At 37.0% G+C, this 19,292-nt stretch overlaps 1 protein-coding gene across 1 annotated transcript; it reads left to right on the top strand.

Annotated features, from left to right (window-relative positions):
- Positions 1-3,971: 3,971 nt before the first annotated feature.
- Positions 3,972-17,862, top strand: LOC137240662 (piggyBac transposable element-derived protein 4-like). The gene is made up of 2 exons (XM_067767215.1): positions 3,972-3,989; positions 16,077-17,862. The coding sequence occupies exon 2, from the start codon at positions 16,111-16,113 to the stop codon at positions 17,860-17,862; it is 1,752 nt and encodes a 583-aa protein (XP_067623316.1). The 5' UTR covers positions 3,972-3,989; positions 16,077-16,110.
- Positions 17,863-19,292: the final 1,430 nt, after the last annotated feature.

A 19,292-nucleotide genomic window follows, 5' to 3' on the forward strand; every position in this document is an offset into this window, starting at 1 on the left:
CGGAAAAAGTCACGAAAAAACTCCGACGGGATCCCGGACGGATCTCGAAAATCATACAGAAATTATCCCGGAAGGGTCCCAAAATGACCCTCAAATAACTCCGATGGGATCCCGGACAGACCCCGCAAATCATCCACAAATTATCCCGGAGGGGTCCCAAAATGATTCCGAAATAGTCCCGAAAAAGTCCCGAAATTACCCTGACGGGATCCCGAAAACCATCCATAAATTTTTTCGGAAGAATCCCCAAATGATCCCGGAACAGTCTCGAAATGACCCTGACATTGTCCCGAAAAAGTCCCAAAATAAAACAAAACGGGATCCCGGACGAATCCTGAAAACTATACAGAAATGTTACCCGGAAGATTCACAAAATGATCCCGAAATTGTCCCGAAATGACCCCAACGGGATCTAGGACGGATCCCGAAAACCTTCCAGAATTGATCTCTAAAGGGTCGGAAAATTATCCCAGAAAAAGTCGCCAAAAAATTCCGATGGTATCCCAGACAGATCCCAAAAATCAAAGAGAAATGATCTCTGAAGGGTCCGCAACGGACCCTGAAATAGTCCTGGAAAAGTTCCGAAATTACCCTGACGGGATCCCGAAAACCATCCAGAAATTATTTCGGAAGGATCCCCAAATGATCCCTGAACAGTCTCGAAAGGACCCTGACATTGTCCCGAAAAAGCCCCAAAATAAACCCCAACGGGATCCCGGACGGATCCTGAAAACTATACACAAATGATACCCGGAAGATTCACAAAATGATCGCGAAATTGTCCCGAAATGACCCGACGGGATCCCGGACGGATCCCGAAAACCATCCATAAATGATCCCGGAAGAGTCCCAAAGTGATCCGGAAAAAGTCCCGAAGTGACCCCGACGGGATCCCGGACGGATCCAGAAAACCATCCAGAAACTGCTCACTTTGTAAGCCCTCGACTTATTTGACCCATTGAGTTTGTTATATTGGTGAAGGTCAATATAGTTAAATTATAATTTGTAAAAATTGTTAAAAAGTAATTATTCGAATGTTCGAAAAATATTTCGCCAGTAGAATATTATCTCCGTCCCAAATTTTATCAAAATCCGTCTAGCCGTTCTCGCGTGATTCAGTCACAAAGACGAAAAAATACAATAATTATTTTATAACTGTTGCTAGGGGGCGGGGACCTCGCCCCTTTTCAAAAAAATATAGCTAGTAGATCCTTCTAGACTATTGGCTATACGTGTGCCAAATTCATCCAAATCCGTCCAGCCGTTCTTGCGTGCTTGAGTCACAAAGACAAACGTCTGGACAAACATCCAAACATACAAACATCCAAACTTTCCCATTCATAATATATATTAGATATTATTATGCAAAATTAGAACAAAAAGCATAAAGAATATAATAAAAATAAAAAAAAAAATAAATGTAAGGCGCGATAACCTCCGAAGAGATCTAAGGCCGAGCTTCTCTTCCAATTTGCGTCGTGCTCCTCTTGATTTTCCCTACAAATTGGCCGGACGGGACCTACATGTTTTATGCCGACTCCGAACGGCATCTGCAAAGCAGATGAGTTTTCACTGAGAGCTTTTCATGGCAGAAATACACCCGGAGTGCTTGCCAAACACTGCCGAGGGGCGACCCCGCTTAGAAAAATTTTCTTCTAATTGAAAAATCTTATTTCTAAAATTTTGATGTTGCTTTGCCCGGGAGTTGAACCCAGGGCATACGGTGTGATAGGCGGAGCACGCTACCCATCACACCACGGTGGCCGTATTAAAATGGGTTGTATTAAAATGGGCGATATTGCTCAAAGTACGAAAACGACTAAGGATGAAAGTATGCCTCGCCGAGTCCACAAGAAAGGGGATACTGCAAACTGCGAAAACTATCGAGGAATCAGCCTTCTTAGTATCGCCTATAAGGTCGTGTCAAGTATATTGTGTGAAAGATTGAAGCCCACGTGAATCGGCTGATTGGACCTTATCAGTGCAGCTTCAGACCTGGTAAATCAACCATCGACCAGATTTTCGGAATACGTAAAAAAAACCGCAAAAAAATAATCGACATACATCACCTCTTCGTCGATTTTAAACCGCCTTCGAAAGCACGAAAAGGAGCTGCCGATATGCCGCTATGTCTAAATTTGTTTTCCCCGCAAAACTTATACGGCTGTGTAAAATGACTTTGCGCAACACCATCAGCTTAGAATTATGACCTCTCCGAGCCGTTCGAAACTAAACGAGGTTTCAGACAGGGTGACCCTCTATTATGCGATTTCTTTAATTTTATGGTGGAGAAAATTGAACAACAGCGGTAAGTATGGGTTTGATGGTGAATGAGGACAAAACGAAATACATGCTGTCATCTAGCAAAAAATTAGCACATATGCGCCTTGGCATAATTTCGAAATAGCATTAACACTAACAACATTGACAACAACATCAGCTCTGAAATCCAGCGAGAAATCACTCTTGCCAATAAATGCCACTTTGGACTAGGTTGGCAATTGAAAAGCAAAGTCCTCCCGGAAAACGAAAATCATACTCTACAAGTACTTATCGTACCCGTCCTTCTACATGGTGGACCATGACAACATCAGATGAAGCGGCTCTGGGAGTGTTCGAGAGAAAAATTCTTCGAAAGATTTATGCACCTCTACGCGTTGGCGATGGCGAGTACCGAAGAGGTTTTAACGATGAGCTGAACAAGATTTTCGCTAAAATATGCGATAAGTTTGGGAAAACTCGTAGATAATTTGTGCTATAAAATTTTATTTTCTATTTTTTATTTCATATGAATTTTACAATGTGACATTAAGAAATACCTGGGAAGTCTAAAATAGAACTTAAAGACCTAAGAATGAATGCATAAAAGATTTTACCCGCACACTCCCAAAATCGTTAGATAAGGGTAAAAACGGGTTTTGTTACCTTTGGACTCTTGTGAGCCTATAACTATCTCGACTATACAACGATTTTCAGTTTCTCTCTGGATCACATAAGGCAAGAGAAAATTAATACTCGTTTAACTCATAATTTATTTCCAGTCTTCCTATAAATTAGTACTTACAGATGCACCAAAATTGACAAAGCCCGAAAAAAACTGAAAAAATTTGTTCGTTTGGATAGTAGGCGTTTCAAAGTTAGTAACTTATTCATTGCTCTATAGAATGACTAAAAAACAATGACACAGAAATTGGTGATCTAGTTTTATTTAGAGAAGGATCATGAGACTAAAAGTAGAATAACTCAAAGCAGAAAAGTTTTTCATGAAACACAATTATTCCAATATTTCCAATTGGTGTCAGCTAGAGCAGTCCAATAAACAAATCTAAAATAAGCGTATATTTTTGCCACACACCTGTTTAAATATGAACTCAGCAGTTCTTTATCAAATATTTTTAAATTTGTTCACACGCGCCGTAGGAAATGACAATCAACTTAATTTGAACAATTTGGGTTATATTTAATAATACTATATTTGGTTAAAGAAAGCCAATCGCGTATATTTTTTTTTCATAAGCGGGCCATCTCTGTTCAAAATAATTTCAATTTACTTTTATTGAGATAGAGTGATTTTGGAATAAATTTTTAAGCAAATCTTTATATATGTGACGCTTCGCGAGAAAAGCCCCATCACCCGAATGGCGCTGATTTTACACCGCGAGCAGGTATTATGGATCGTTTGCGCTAGCTTTCGCCTGATGGTCCGTAAGCGGCACAACTACTGTGGGCTTTGAATGCTCATAACTCAAAAAGCATTAAAGATATTAATCTAGTTGTTTAGGCCACCAGCCTAAATATTCGCTACCACCCTAATGCACATTTTTTGGCAATATTATTATTTAACGGTAACGGCCCACCCCTGCCGAGCGCTAACTTCAAAGGGGAAAAACTCGACGAAAGTTGGCTATCGGCAGGTGGTGCGGACCTTTTTCGTTTTTTAAATATTTCTTTTCTATTTGGAACGTCTAAGAGTCAGCAGCGAGCCCCAGGTGAGTAAGATAAAAACCAACCATTTTATACAGTGTGAGTGTCAGTGAATTAAGATTTGCAAATAATTATTCTCATTTGTTTTGTGCGAATAACTTTGAATTGCCAAGTGCAAATTTTTTATATTTTCACAATCTAGTGCAAATAACTATTTTAAACCTTGAATTGCCAAGTGCCATTTTTGCATATTTTCACAATTTGCAATTGCACCAATTTTGCAATATATCTGGTTGTTTGCATTACCATTTATTCCGGGCACGAATGTGTCATTAAACATTTTTTATAATAGTGAATCTCCACTTGGTGTGTAAAATAATTCCTCTATTTATATTAGACATAGCAAAAAATTTATATTGTTGATGAACTGAATAAATATTGTTAGTTACTCGGTATTAATTCTTCTTCTTTTTTATTTCTTTATTTGCGTGCGATCGCGCCCTACGACACCGGCGCCACATTCCCCCCGCAACACTAGTTGTTACCAATTTCTAGAACAAACTTTTACTTTTGCAGTAGCTTTCGACATTATAAATAACGGAATATATTTATATGTTTTACTCGAACTCTTTATTTTCCGACTGAATATATTTTTTCTTCATTTGAATTTTTGTCTTAAGACAATCTCTATGAATACCCAATTTATTTATATAAGGTGTGAAGAGTTAAGTTACAGTCCCACACTTTTAAGAAGTCGTAAAAAAGATTCATTTGTTTTACTAGTAAGGGTACTTTTTTAAGGGAGCTCACAACTCAATATGACGATTTGAAAAAATGTTCTGAGATATGGCGTTTTCGCACCGGTAGCAGTCGTTCTATCAAAACATGTAACGAAACAGTGTAAGCCTTTTATAAGCATATTGAGACACTTAAATCATTTAAAAAAAAAAAAAAATTTAAAACAACGTTAAACCGAAAAAAATATCGGCTTATAAATGCAACGAGACATCATGACATTATGCTTCCGAAAGAAAAAGTACAATCCCCCTTCGACGAAAGAAAAGCTTAAAAAGTTCAATATGACAATTTATATTTATATTTATTTATTCAAGTCTATGAAATACAGGTTTCTTACAGACTAAAAGCTATGTGTATCAAACAACGTAAAAACTTAACAATATATTACAAAACTGTATTCAATATGTTAATAAGTTCATACTTAGATATTGAGAAATCAAACGAAACAGAGTTAGAGATCCTGTTAAGTTCATTGATAGCTCCAGCGATGGGAGCATTTCGAGCGTTCTAAGAATTTGCTCATAGGACGGAACAACAGTACGCAGAGACCTCCGCGGGATGTTAAAATTAATCCGAGCGAGAAGAGATGTACAATCTATGTCTCCACTGAAAGAGAAAGATAATGAAAGAACGACTCGCCTTGTCTCCAGCGTTTTCAAATTTATTAGAAGTAACCGCGAATTATAAGTAGGCATCGGCTGAGAGAAGTTTAATAATCGTAGCGCGAACCTAAGAAATATTTTTTGGACCCTTTCAATTCTATTTATTGCGGAAATATGGTATGGTCTCCATATTATAGCACCATATTCCAAGTTTGACCGAACAAAGGCTGTAAAAAGTAATTTAAGAGTATAAGGATCCGAAAATTTCGCACAATTACGTCTAATAAAGCCCCAAAGTGAGTACGCTTTAGCGACAATAAAGCTTATGTTGCTATTAAAAGAAAAGTTCAAGGGAAATTTGATACCAAGATCCTTAGTTTCTTCTAAAGAATCTAAAAAAGAGTCATCAATCATATAGGTTGAAGGGAAAACATTTTGTATCTTCGCGTACGTTATTTTGAAGCACTTTTTTATGTTTAAGGAGAGGTGAGAGTTTAAACACCAGACCTGCAGTTTATCAATATCTGCCTGAACATTTTTAATGTCGTCGCGATTTTGAATATTAAATAATATTTTTAGATCGTCAGCATATAATAGGTATTTAGCGAAAGAGAAGCAACTGCTTATGTCATTTATGAATAACACAAAGAGCAGTGGGCCTAAAATGATTCCTTGAGGAACGCCTAAACACGCTATAAAAGGTCGTGAGTTGGTGTTTAGGATTATAATATCAATCCCTCCGAGTCTCAGTCCAAGTCCCAGTCCGTCTCTGGTCTACTTCCAGGATCGTAAATACTAATATAGGCAAATTTATATACCTAATTTCAGGCAAATCGACGTATAGGACGTATGTAAATGGTATGTGGGTATTATTAACTAATGTCTCTATTTCGGATTCGCATGCATATTTATCAGTTTTGATGCGACTAAATCGAATATCACAATGAAAATTACGTTAGAGCTCTCAGAAACAGCTTTCATTTTATATCCATATTACCCACACATTCTAGGGGTATCCGGGTCCAGGTTTTGGCCTATATCTTGAGGCCCTAGTCACCAAGCGGTATAATATATTACTCTGTACTAAAGCACTCATCAACAGCTTTTATTTGATATCCATTGGGTAAACAAAATCCTGCTGTTGCCGTATCTACAAATTATAAAAAGCATAAGATAATAAAAAGCAATGATGCCGTAGAAAAAAGCGTACCACAAAGGCGGCCTTAAACTGTGACTGAAATTTTTTCAGTAGTTTAACTGTAGTGTGAATTTGACTAGAGTTAAAGCAAACATAGTTTAAGCTTAGCTTAACCAACTATTGAAAAATCGGGCCTAAGTTGACGAAATAAGAAATACTAAAAACATATAAAACTTGCACTGCCTATTCAAATTTCACGATAGGGTAGCTGTGCTTCGAGTGTAAATATTTTCACAAAAGTTTTAGAAATTACACAGCAAGTACTTTTTATCAGCAAAATAACTGCGCGGAATATTATGCTGAAAAATAAGAGAGAAAACAAATACCATTGAACTATTCTAAATAGAAAACAAGTAAGAAACACTAAGTTCGGGTGTAACTGAACATTACATACACAGCTGAGAGCTTTGGAGACAAAATAAGGGAAATAACTAGTTAGCAAAATGAACCTAGGGTAACCCTGGAATATGTTTGTATGACATTAGTTTCAAATGGAAGGTACTAAAGAGTATTTTAAAAGGGAGTGCGCCATAGTTCTATAGGTGGACGCAATTTCAGGATATCGCCATAAAGGTGGACCGGGGGTGACTCTAGAATGTGTGTTGTACGATATGGGTATAAAATGAAAGGTGTTAATGAGTATTTTAAAAGGGAGTGGGCATTAGTTCTATAGGTGGATACCTTTTCGAGATATCGCCATAAAGGTGGGCCAGGGGTGAGGAGTGGGCCTTAGTTCTATATGTAGACGCCTTTTCGAGATATCGCCATAAAGGTGGACCAGGGGTAACTCTAGAAAGTGTTTGGACGATATGGGTATAAAATTAAATATTCAATGAGGGTTTTAAAAGGGAGTGGCCACTAGTTGTATATGTGAAGGCGTTTTCGAGATATCGACCGAAATGTGGATCAGGGTGACCCCGAACATCATCTGTCGGTTATCGCTAATTTATTTATATATGTAATTCCACGAAGAGTATTCCTGCCAAGATTCCAAGGGCTTTTGATTTCGCTCTGCAGAACTTTTTCATTTTCTTCTACTTGATATGATAGGTGTCACACCCATTTTACAAAGTTGTTTCTAAAGATAAATTTTGCATCAATAAACCAATCCAATTACCATGTTTCATCTCTTTTTTCATATTTGATACAGAATTATGACATTTTTTTCATTTTTCGTAATTTTCGATACTGCAAAAGTGGGCGTGGTCATAGTCGAATTTCGGCTATATTTTATACCAAGATAAAGTGAGTTCAGATAAGTACGTGAACTAAATTAAGTTAAGATATATCGATTTTTGCTCAAGTTATCGTGTTAACGGCCGAGCGGAAGGGCAGACGGGCGACTGTGTATAAAAACTGGGCGTTGCTACAACCGATTTCGCCCATTTTCACAGAAAACAGTTATCGTCATAGAATCTATGCACACACCAAATTTCACAAGGATTGGTAAATTTTAGTTCCACTTATGGACTTAAAAGTATTCTTGACGAATTAAATGAAAAAGGGCGGAGCCACGCCCATTTTGAAATTTTGTTTCATTTTTGTATTTGGTTGCACCATATCATTACTGGAGTTGAATGTTGGCATAATTTACTTTTTAACTGTAAAGATTTTAAATTTTTTGTTAAAATTTGACTTAACAAAAAATTTTTTTTAAAAGTGGGCGCGTTCGTTATCCGATTTTGCTAATTTTTATTTAGCGCACATACAGTAATAGGTGAAACGTGCCTGTCAAATTTCATCATGATATCTTCAACGACTGCGAAATTACAGCTTGCAAAACTTTTAAATTACCTTCTTTTAAAAGTGGGCGGTGCCACGCCCATTGTCCAAAAATTTACTAAATTTCTGTTTTACTTCATAAGGTCAACGCAACTATCAAGCTTCATCGATTTACCCGTCTTTGGTAATGAATTATCGAACTTTTTCGGTAAATTCGGAAATTCATTTTAAATATCGATCTGAGATGAGCACCCAGGAACCTACATACCAAATTTCATCAAGATACTTCAAAATTTACTCAAGTTATCGTGTTTAGAGACGGACGGACGGACATGGCTAAATGAATTTCTTTTTTCACCCAGATCATTTCGATATATAGAAAGAAGTCTATGTCTATCTCGATTAGTTTATGTCGTTACGGATTACCGTTATGCGAACAAAGTGAATACACTCTGTGAGCTCTGCTCAGCTGAGTATAACAAAGAATTACTTATAGCAACAAACATGATAATAGAGTGGCAATATTCAACGCAATTCCTTCTTTTTTTAATTATTTTAATTAGCAATTTTAAAAAACTTCTTTACATTTTTTAACCGAAAGTAAAAAAAAAAAAACAATAACAAAAATGTTTTTGAAAGAAATCGGTAATTTGGGAAAATTTTAAGAATTTTTCGAATTTTGTATTTATAGTTTTCTGAATTTTTTCGACATGCAGCTTTGTAGCCCAATATAGAAGAAAATATAAAATACCCTCCGCAAAAAATAAAAATATCAAAAATTAAGACGAATTTTGAGAAAACTTTGCCTGACTAAAAATGATTGGGCTACAAAACTGTATACTCAAAAATACTGGAAAACATCTAAAAAAAGGTTCGAAAACTTTGTAAAATTTAACTCGAATTTTTCAGAAAACATTTTTCAGTTTGGTTTACATAGCTTCTATTAGAAAGCATTAAGTAAAATTATCGAGAATAAAAGAATTAGAGTTCATACAATTTCACGGATTCGACCACTTTTATTTTTTGTTCGCTGAAATGTGTTTCGTCTCTCCGATATATAGAAACTCATGTTGTAAATAGATTCAGAATACACCAATCAAGCTTACTTACTTACTTAACTTTAACACGCATATACATTAACCTGGGTCGATTTGTATGGACCAAAGTTAACCTATATCGCGCCATCGATTTATCGATAAGATTTGGGCTCAGGAAAAAAAAGTTCCACTACGCATACCCAAAAAAATAATTTTTGAGCCTGCAAAAAAAAAATCGATTTTTCGACAAAATTCTTCTAAATCTCCATAGAAGAAATTTTTTTTTTTTCAAAAAAATGCATTTACCAATTTACATAAAAAATGATTTGGAGCCTTGAAAATGAAAAAATGCATGAAAAATCGAAAAAATCGTTGAAATTTTGCAGGCTCAAAAATTATTTTTTTGGGTTGCGCAGTGGAACTTTTTCTTCCTGAGCCCAAATCCTATCGAAAAATCAATGGCGCGATATCGGTTAATAAATCGACCCAGTCTAATATACATACTATGTCCCCGAAAAATGTTCATCATATGCAGCAATACTGGCAACCCAACTTCATTTATTTACTATTCTTTGGCAAGTTTTAGCGCTGGCAACATGGATAAAAAAGTTAAGTGTGTAAATACTCGTTGACAAACAAGCAAAATTTTTCTTAACAAGTCGTCAGTATTTAAAACTGTTTAATTCTATTTAAAGATATATATCTTGATAAATTTTTACTTGACTTATACTCACTGGTAAGTAAAATTATTAATTATTATACTCAGTTGAGCAGAGCTCACAGAGTATATTAAGTTTGATTGGATAACGGTTGGTTGTACATATATAAAGGAATCGAGATAGATATAGACTTCCATATATCAAAATAATCAGGATCGAAAAAAAATTTGATTGAGCCATGTCCGTCCGTCCGTCCGTCCGTCCGTCCGTCCGTCCGTTAACACGATAACTTGAGTAAATTTTGAGGTATCTTGATGAAATTTGGTATGTAGGTTCCTGAGCACTCATCTCAGATCGCTATTTAAAATGAACGATATCGGACTATAACCACGCCCACTTTTTCGATATCGAAAATTTCGAAAAACCGAAAAAGTGCGATAACTCATTACAAAAGACAGATAAAGCGACGAAACTTGGTAGATGGGTTGACGTTATGACGCAGAATAGAAAATTAGTAAGGTTTTGGACAATGGGCGTGGCCCCGCCCACTTTTACAAGAAGGTAATTTAAAAGTTTTGCAAGCTGTAATTTGGCAGTCGTTGAAGATATCATAATGAAATTTGGCAGGAACGTTACTACTATTACTCTATATGTGCTAAATAAAAATTAGCAAAATTGGATTAAGAACACGCCCACTTTTTAAAAAAAAAATTTTTTAAATTCAAATTTTAACAAAAAATTTAATATCTTTACTGTATATAAGTAAATTAAGTCAAAATTCTACTCCAGTAATGATATGATGCAACAAAATACAAAAATGAAAGAAAATTTCAAAATGGGCGTGGCTCCGCCCATTTTCATTTAGTTTGTCTAGAATACTTTTATTGCCATAAGTCGAACAAAAATTTACCAATCCTTCTCAAATTTGGTAGGAGCATAGATTCTATGACGGTAACTGTTCTCTGTGAAAATGGGCGAAATCTGTGGAAGCCACGCCCAGTTTTTATACACAGTCCACCGTCTGTCCTTCCGCTCGGCCATTAACACAATAACTTGAGCAAAATCCGATATATCTTTACTAAACTTAGCCCACGTACTTACCTGAGCTCACTTTTTCTTGGTATAAAAAATGGGCGAAATCTGACCATAACCACGCCCACTTTATCGATATCGAAAATTACGAAAAATGAAAAAAATGCCATAATTCTATACCAAATACGAAAAAAGGGATGAAACATGGTAACTGGATTGATTTTTGACGCAAAATATAACTTTGGAAAAATCTTTGTAAAATGGGTGTGACACCTACCATATTAAGTAGAAGAAAATGAAAAAGTTCTACAAGGCGAAATCAACAGCCCTTGGAATCTTGGCAGGAATACTGTTAGTGGTATTGCATATATAAATAAATTAGCAGTACCCGACAGATGATTTTCTGGATCACCTGGTCCACATTTTGGTGGATATCACGAGAACGCCTTCACATATACATCTAAGGGCCACTCGCTTTTAAAACCCTCATTAATACCTTTAATTTGATATCCATATCGTACAAAAACATACCAGAGTCACCCCTGTCCCACCCTAATGGCGATATCTCGAAAAGGCGTCCACCTATAGAACTAATGCCCCCTCTCTCTTAAAATGCTCAGTAACACCTTTCGTTTGATACCCATATCGTACAAACATTCTAGAGTAACCCCTGGCCCACCCTAATGGCGATATCTCGAAAAGGCGTCCACCTATAGACCTAGTGTCCACTCCCTCTTAAAATGCTCAGTAACACCTTTCGTTTGATACCCATATCGTACAAACATTCTAGAGTCATCCCGGGCCCACCCTAATGGCAATATCTCGAAAAGGCGTCCACCTATAAACCTAATGCCCACTCCCTCTTAAAATGCCAGTAACAGCTTTCGTTTGATACCCATATCGTACAAACATTCTAGAGTCACACCTGGCCCACCCTAATGGCGATATTTCGAAAAGGCGTCCACCTATAGAACTAAGGATTACTCCCTTTTAAAATACTCATTACCACCTTTCATTTGATACCCATATCGTACAAACACATTCTAGAGTCACCCTGGCCCACCCTAATGGCGATATCTCGAAAAGGCGTCCACCTATAGACCTAATGTCCACTCCCTCTTAAAATGCTCAGTAACACCTTTCGTTTGATACCCATATCGTACAAACATTCTAGAGTCACCCCTGGCCCACCCTAATGGCGATATCTCGAAAAGGCGTCCACCTATAGACCTAATGGACACTCCCTCTTAAAATGCTCAGTAACACCTTTCGTTTGATACCCATATCATACAAACATTCTAGTGTCACCCCTGTCCCACCCTAATGGCGATATCTCGAAAAGGCGTCCACCTATAGACCTAATGCCCACTCCCTCTTAAAATGCTCAGTAACACCTTTCGTTTGATACCCATATCGTACAAACATTCTAGAGTCACACCTGGCCCACCCTAATGGCGATATCTCGAAAAGGCGTCCACCTATAGAACTAAGGATTACTCCCTTTTAAAATACTCATTACCACCTTTCATTTGATACCCATATCGTACAAACACATTCTAGAGTCACCCTGGCCCACCCTAATGGCGATATCTCGAAAAGGCGTCCACCTATAGACCTAATGCCCACTCCCTCTTAAAATGCTCAGTAACACCTTTCGTTTGATACCCATACCGTACAAACATTCTAGAGTCACCCTTGGTCCAGCTTTATGGCGATATCTCGAAAAGGCGTCCACCTATAGAACTAAGGATTACTCCCTTTTAAAATACTCATTACCACCTTTCATTTGATACCCATATCGTACAAACACATTCTAGAGTCACCCTGGCCCACCCTAATGGCGATATCTCGAAAAGGCGTCCACCTATAGACCTAATGCCCACTCCCTCTTAAAATGCTCAGTAACAGCTTTCGTTTGATACCCATATCGTACAAACATTCTAGAGTCACCCTTGGTCCACCTTTATGGCGATATCTCGAAAAGGCGTCCACCTATAGAACTAAGGATTACTCCCTTTTGAAATACTCCTTACCACCTTTCATTTGATACCCATATCGTACAAACACATTCTAGAGTCACCCCTGGCCCACCCTAATGGCGATATCTCGAAAAGGCGTCCACCTATAGACCTAATGCCCACTCCCTCTTAAAATGCTCAGTAACACCTTTCGTTTGATACCCATATCGTACAAACATTCTAGAGTCACCCCTGGCCCACCCTAATGGCGATATCTCGAAAGGGCGTCCACCTATAGACCTAATGCCCACTCCCTCTTAAAATGCTCAGTAACACCTTTCGTTTGATGCACATATCGTACAAACACATTCTAGAGTCACCCCTGGCCCACCCTAATGACGATATCTCGAAAAGGCGTCCACCTATAGACCTCATGCCCACCCCTCTTAAAATGCTCAGTAACACCTTTCGTTTGATACCCATACCGTACAAACATTCTAGCGTCACCCCTGGCCCACCCTAATGGCGATATCTCGAAAAGGCGTCCACCTATAGACCTAATGCCCACTCCCTCTTAAAATGCTCAGTAACACCTTTCATTTGATTCCCATATCGTACAAACACATTCTAGAGACACCCCTGGTCCACCTTTATGGCGATATCTCGAAACGGCGTCCACCTATGGAACTAAGGATCACTCCTTTTCAAAATACTCATTAACAGCTTTCATTTGATACCCATATCGTACAAACACATTATAGAATCACCCCTGGTCCACCTTAATGGGGACATCTCGAAAAGGCGTCCACCGATAGACCTAAGGCCCACTCCCTCTTAAAATGCTCAGTAACACCTTTCATTTGATACCCATATCGTACAAACAAATTCTAGAGTCAGCCCTGGTCTACCTTTATGGCGATATCCCTAAATGGCGTTCATCCATAGAACTATGGCCTATTCTCTCTTAAAATACTCTTTAATACCTTTCATTTGATACACATGTTATACAACCACATTCCAGGGTTACCCCAGATTGATTTTCCTTATTTTGTCTCCATAGCTCTCAACTGAGTATGTTATGTTCGGTTACACCCGAACTTAGCCTTCCTTACTTGTTATTATTACTTTTGGTTTTTTGGTAAAAGTAATAAAAATTTAGCAAAAACAAGTAAGGAAGGCTAAGTTCGGGTGTAACCGAACACTACATACTCAGCTGAGAGCATTGGAGACAAAATAAGGTTTTCCCTCCACTATGTAGGGAAATGAACCTAGGGTAACCCTGGAATGTGTTTGTATGACATGTGTATCAAATGGAAGGTGGTAATGAGTATTTTAAAAGGGAGTGATCCTTAGTTCTATAGGTAGACGCCTTTTCGAGATATCGCCGTAAATGTTGACCAGGGGTGACTCTAGGATGCGTTTGTACGATATGGGTATCAATTGAAAGGCGCTAATGATTATTTAAAAGGGAGTGGGCCTTAGTTCTATAGGTGGACGCCTTTTCGAGATATCGCCATAAAGGTGGACCAGGGGTGATTCTAGAATGTGTTTGTACGATATGGGTATCAAATTAAAGGTGTTAATGAGTATTTTAAAAGGGAGTGGGCCTTAGTTCTATAGGTGGACGCCTTTTCGTGATATCGCCATAAAGGTGGACCAGGGGTGACGATAATGTGTTTGTACGTTACGGGTATCAAATTAAAGGTATTAATGAGGGTATTAAAAGGTAGTTGCCCTTAGTTGTATATGTAAAGGCGTTTTCGAGATATCGACCAAAATGTGGACCAGGGTGACCCAGAACATTATCTGTCGGGTACCGCTTATTTATTTATATATGTAATACCACGAACAGTATTCCTGTCATGATTCTAATAGCTTTTGATTTCGCCCTGCAGAACTTTTTCATTTTCTTCTACTTAATATGGTAGGTGTTACACCCATTTTCAAAGTTTTTTCTAAAGTTATATTTTGCTTCAATAAACCAATCCAATAACCATGTTTCATTACTTTTTTCATATTTGGTATAGAATTTTGGCATTTTTTTCATTTTTCGTAATTTTCGATATCGCAAAAGTAGACGTGGTCATAGTCGGATTTCGGACATTTTTTATACCAAGATAAAGTGAGTTCAGATAAATACGTGAACTAAGTTTCGTAAAGATATATCGATTTTTGCTCCAGTTATCGTGTTAACGGCCCAACGGAAGGACAGACGGTCGACTGTGTATAAAAACTGGGAGTGGCTTCAACCGATTTCGCCCATTTTCATAGAATCTATACCGCAACCATATTTCACAAGGAGTGGTAAATTTTTGTTCGACTTATGGCATTAAAAGTATTCTAGGCAAATTAAATGAAAAAGGGCGGAGACACTCCCATTCTGAAAATTTATTTTATTTTTGTATTTGGTTACACCATATCATTACTGGAGATGAATGTTTATATAATTTACTTATATATTGTAAAGATGTTCAATTTTTTCTTAAAATTTGACTTTATAATTCGTCATCCCATTTTGCTAATTTTTATTTAGCACACATATAGTAACAGGAGTAACGTGCCTGCCAAATTTCATCATGTTATCTTCAACGGCAGCCAAATTACAGCTTGCAAATATTTTAAATTACCTTCTTTTAAAAGTGGGCGGTGCCACGTCCATTGTCCAAAATTTTACTCATTTTCTATTCTGCGTCATAAGGTCAACCCACCAACCAAGTTTCATCGCTTTATCCATCTTTGGTAATGAATTATCGCACTTTCTCGGTTTTTCGAAATTTTCGATATCGAAAAAGTGGACGTGGTTATAGTCCGATTTCGTTCATTTTAAATAAATAAATTTCATCAAGATACCTCAAAATTTACTCAAGTTATCGTGTTTGCAGTTGGACGGAGAGACGGACGGACGGACGGACATGGCTAAATAAATTTCTTTTTTCGGCCAGATCATTATGATATATAAAAGTCTATATCTATTTCGATTAGTTTATGCCGTTACGGACTACCGTTATGCGAGCAAAGTTAATATACTCTGTGAGCTCTGCTCAGCTGAGTATAAAAAACTCAAATGTACGCGTGTGTCCCTACATGCATCAAAAGAAGACTTTTGCTTTCAACTATTAATATTTTATGCTTTGTAATTATTTCAGGTTTTTACTATTATCTTATATTTTGGTGCCGAAAATGTCTTTAAATCAACGCAGAGAATTCTCTTTGCGGGAAAAAGAAATTATAGAAGTGTTGATGGCTGACAACAGCGACGACGAGGATTGTTTGCTCCTCGATGAAGCGGACCAAACATTTTTAGCGCAAGATCTGGATGCCGGGGTGAGTACTGTTAAAATTGAACCTTGCTCAACCCCTCATGAGCAAGATGTAATGCAAAACCAGTCACCCAGTGCTGGTGCCCGATCTTTTAATTGGCGAAAAAACAGATATTTGCCCCATAATTTTCCGGAGGAACAAGAATACGATTTCGGTAAGGTTCTTATTGCTGATATTAACCGCACTTCTGATGAGGAATTGACTCCTGTAAACATTTTCGACAAGGTTGCTAACTTCGAAAACTTAATTGATAAGATTATAGTTCCAGAATCAATACGTTATGCTGAACAAAACGGCCGATCTTTTACTATCAGTAATGAAGAGGCGAAAGCTTTTTTCGGAATGAACTATGTAATGAGCTACCATTTCTTACCTACATTTCGGAACTATTGGTCTACAGATAGTGATATGGGAGTTCCTTACATTGCTAATGTGATGACTATAAGCCGTTTCGAAGAAATACGAAGAAACTTGCATTTTAGTGACAATTCTAAAGAGCCGCGTAGGACCGATATAAATTATGATAGAGCATACAAAATACGACCCGTTTTGGAGCACTTCAATCGAGCTTTTCAAAGCTCTATGACCAATACCAAAACCCAGGCAATAGACAAACATATGATTAAGTTCAAAGGTCACAATATAATGAGACAATATGTGAAGAATAAGCCCATAAAATGGGGATTCAAATTATGGTGCAGGGCAGATTCTTCTACGGGATATTTATTTCAGTTCGATTTGTATACTGGACGAAAAAATAGCGGCCCTAAGACTAGATTGGGGGAATCGGTGGTGTTGCAATTGTGTGAAAATTTACAGGGTATAGGTTGCGAACTATACTTTGGCAATTTTTTCAACTCTCCTAATCTTCAGTACAAATTGAAAAAATTGAATATAAAAGCTTGTGGAACAGTACGCTCAAATAGAAAATATATGCCAAAACAAGTGCCAGCTGACAAAAATATGAAAAAGGGTGACATTTTCACGACCAGTAGCAATGGAATTTCTTTCATAAAATGGATGGATAACAAAGCTGTAGTTTTATTAACAAATTTTTTATCTCCCATACCGACAACTACAGTCAAGATGCGTACTCGAGGTAGTGGTGAGAAGATGAATGTAACATGCCCTGAAGTTGTTGTAAAGTACAATAGAAACATGGGAGGGGTCGAACTAATGGACCACAAAAAAGCGTGTTACGAAGTGGATAGAAAGGCTAAAATAAAATACTACCTACGACTAATTTTCGACATGATGGATATCGCTATGAATAATTCATATATAATTTATTGCAAGCTGCACGAAGCTAAACGCATCGAAGGAAGCCTGATTTCATTGCTAGAATTTCGCCAGGCAGTAGCTCGGTCGCTAGTTGGCCGTTTTACATCTCGGCAAAGGTCTTTGAAGTCAGTTGTTATGACCAAAAAGCGAATATATCTAGCTTATAAGCACGGAACACCCTCACATATAATGAAGAAAGTAACTAACAGGAAAAGATGCGCACAGTGTGCAAAAAAACGTGTAGAGAATCGCACATATAACACTTGTTCTACATGTAATGTTCATTTATGTTACACTTCAGAACGTAATTGTTTTGCAGAATATCACTAATATATATTACAATATAATAAATATATTTATATAAGTAATATATAAGTACTTAATAAAACGTTTGTTATTCATAACATTATTTGCTTTTCTTCGCTCTGCTAACTGGCGCCAGTTGGTCACACCAAGGAGAATTTAAATTGTTTTCTCTTCTCTTCCTAATTCACTGGACTATATTCGTGTCTGCTTTACTTGCACAGCTAATCATTGAATCTTCCTCAATACTCGCCGTGGTCAGAATCTTGGAAGAAGTTTTTTTCTCAAACAATACCATAGTCACTTCATCTGATGTTGTCATGGTCCATGCTTCTGCAAAATTTAGCAGGATGGGTACAGTAAGTGACCTGTAGAGCATTATTTTCGTTTTCGGAAAGAGAATTTTCCTTTTCTCGTGCCTACCTAGTCCAAAGTAGCAATTATTGGCAAGAATGATGACTATGTTATTCAGTATGCCATGGTTACATCAAAAGAGGTATTATAGATATGCTCTTGAATATGCGAAAATCAATCTCATTTCAATATATAACATTTTTAAATACGTATTTATTAGGGCTCTTAAATATATTCGAATAATTCGATTAATCGAGTACTCAATTATCCGATTTACGTTTATTAATTGAAATTTACTATTCGAATAGCTAATTTATTTCGACTCGAATAATCGCAATTCAACGATGAATAGATTTCCAAATCGCTCGTCGATTTTTATGAACTGTTCATAGTTACAAAAAATTATATATATGCCATTCAACACAGAAGAAATACTTTATGAAATCTTTGTTAATTTGATCGATTAGTAAATATTCAAATCTTATAATGGTATGTGTCCAACTCCGGTGATAAGAGCGAAAGTTAACATACAAATCTTTCCGTAAAAATCAATATTTTGGTAATAATGTCAAGCAATTTTCAAGAACCTATTTTCCTTTTAATTCTGGGAACCTATTTGTGGTCACGGCAAATATCTTTGGCTTAAAAAATAAAGAGACGTCTATATTTATCCAACGAGTATTTTCTCTAGGATAACGTGAGCAAGTACTTGAATGCCATTTTGTATCACTATGTACAAAACACATTTGATTAAATTTAAATACCCTAGTTAAAAACTAAATATGTCCCGGAGAGTGGCAAAAACTTAACTTGTCAACAACAAAGTGTAGCTTTTGTTCAAACAAACATACAAAAGTATGTGCTGTCCAAAATATTAAACTATACAAAGAAGGCAATTGAGACAGTTCCACATCAACAAAGCATGGCTTTGTCTGAATGAGTTTGTAACATGAAAATTATCGCAGGAGTTTGGGTTCGATGCTCATTCTCTAGAGATAAGGCTTTGAAGAGATTTACAAGGTATAGCCAACACAGCTGTCGCCTTGTCAGTCTTGATGTCACGTTGTTGAAATTTATCAAAAAATAATTGTAGATGTGTATCG

The sequence above is a fragment of the Eurosta solidaginis genome, chromosome 1 (genome assembly GCF_040869045.1).
Source record: "Eurosta solidaginis isolate ZX-2024a chromosome 1, ASM4086904v1, whole genome shotgun sequence".
In the NCBI taxonomy this organism is placed as follows: Eukaryota; Metazoa; Arthropoda; class Insecta; order Diptera; family Tephritidae; genus Eurosta; species Eurosta solidaginis.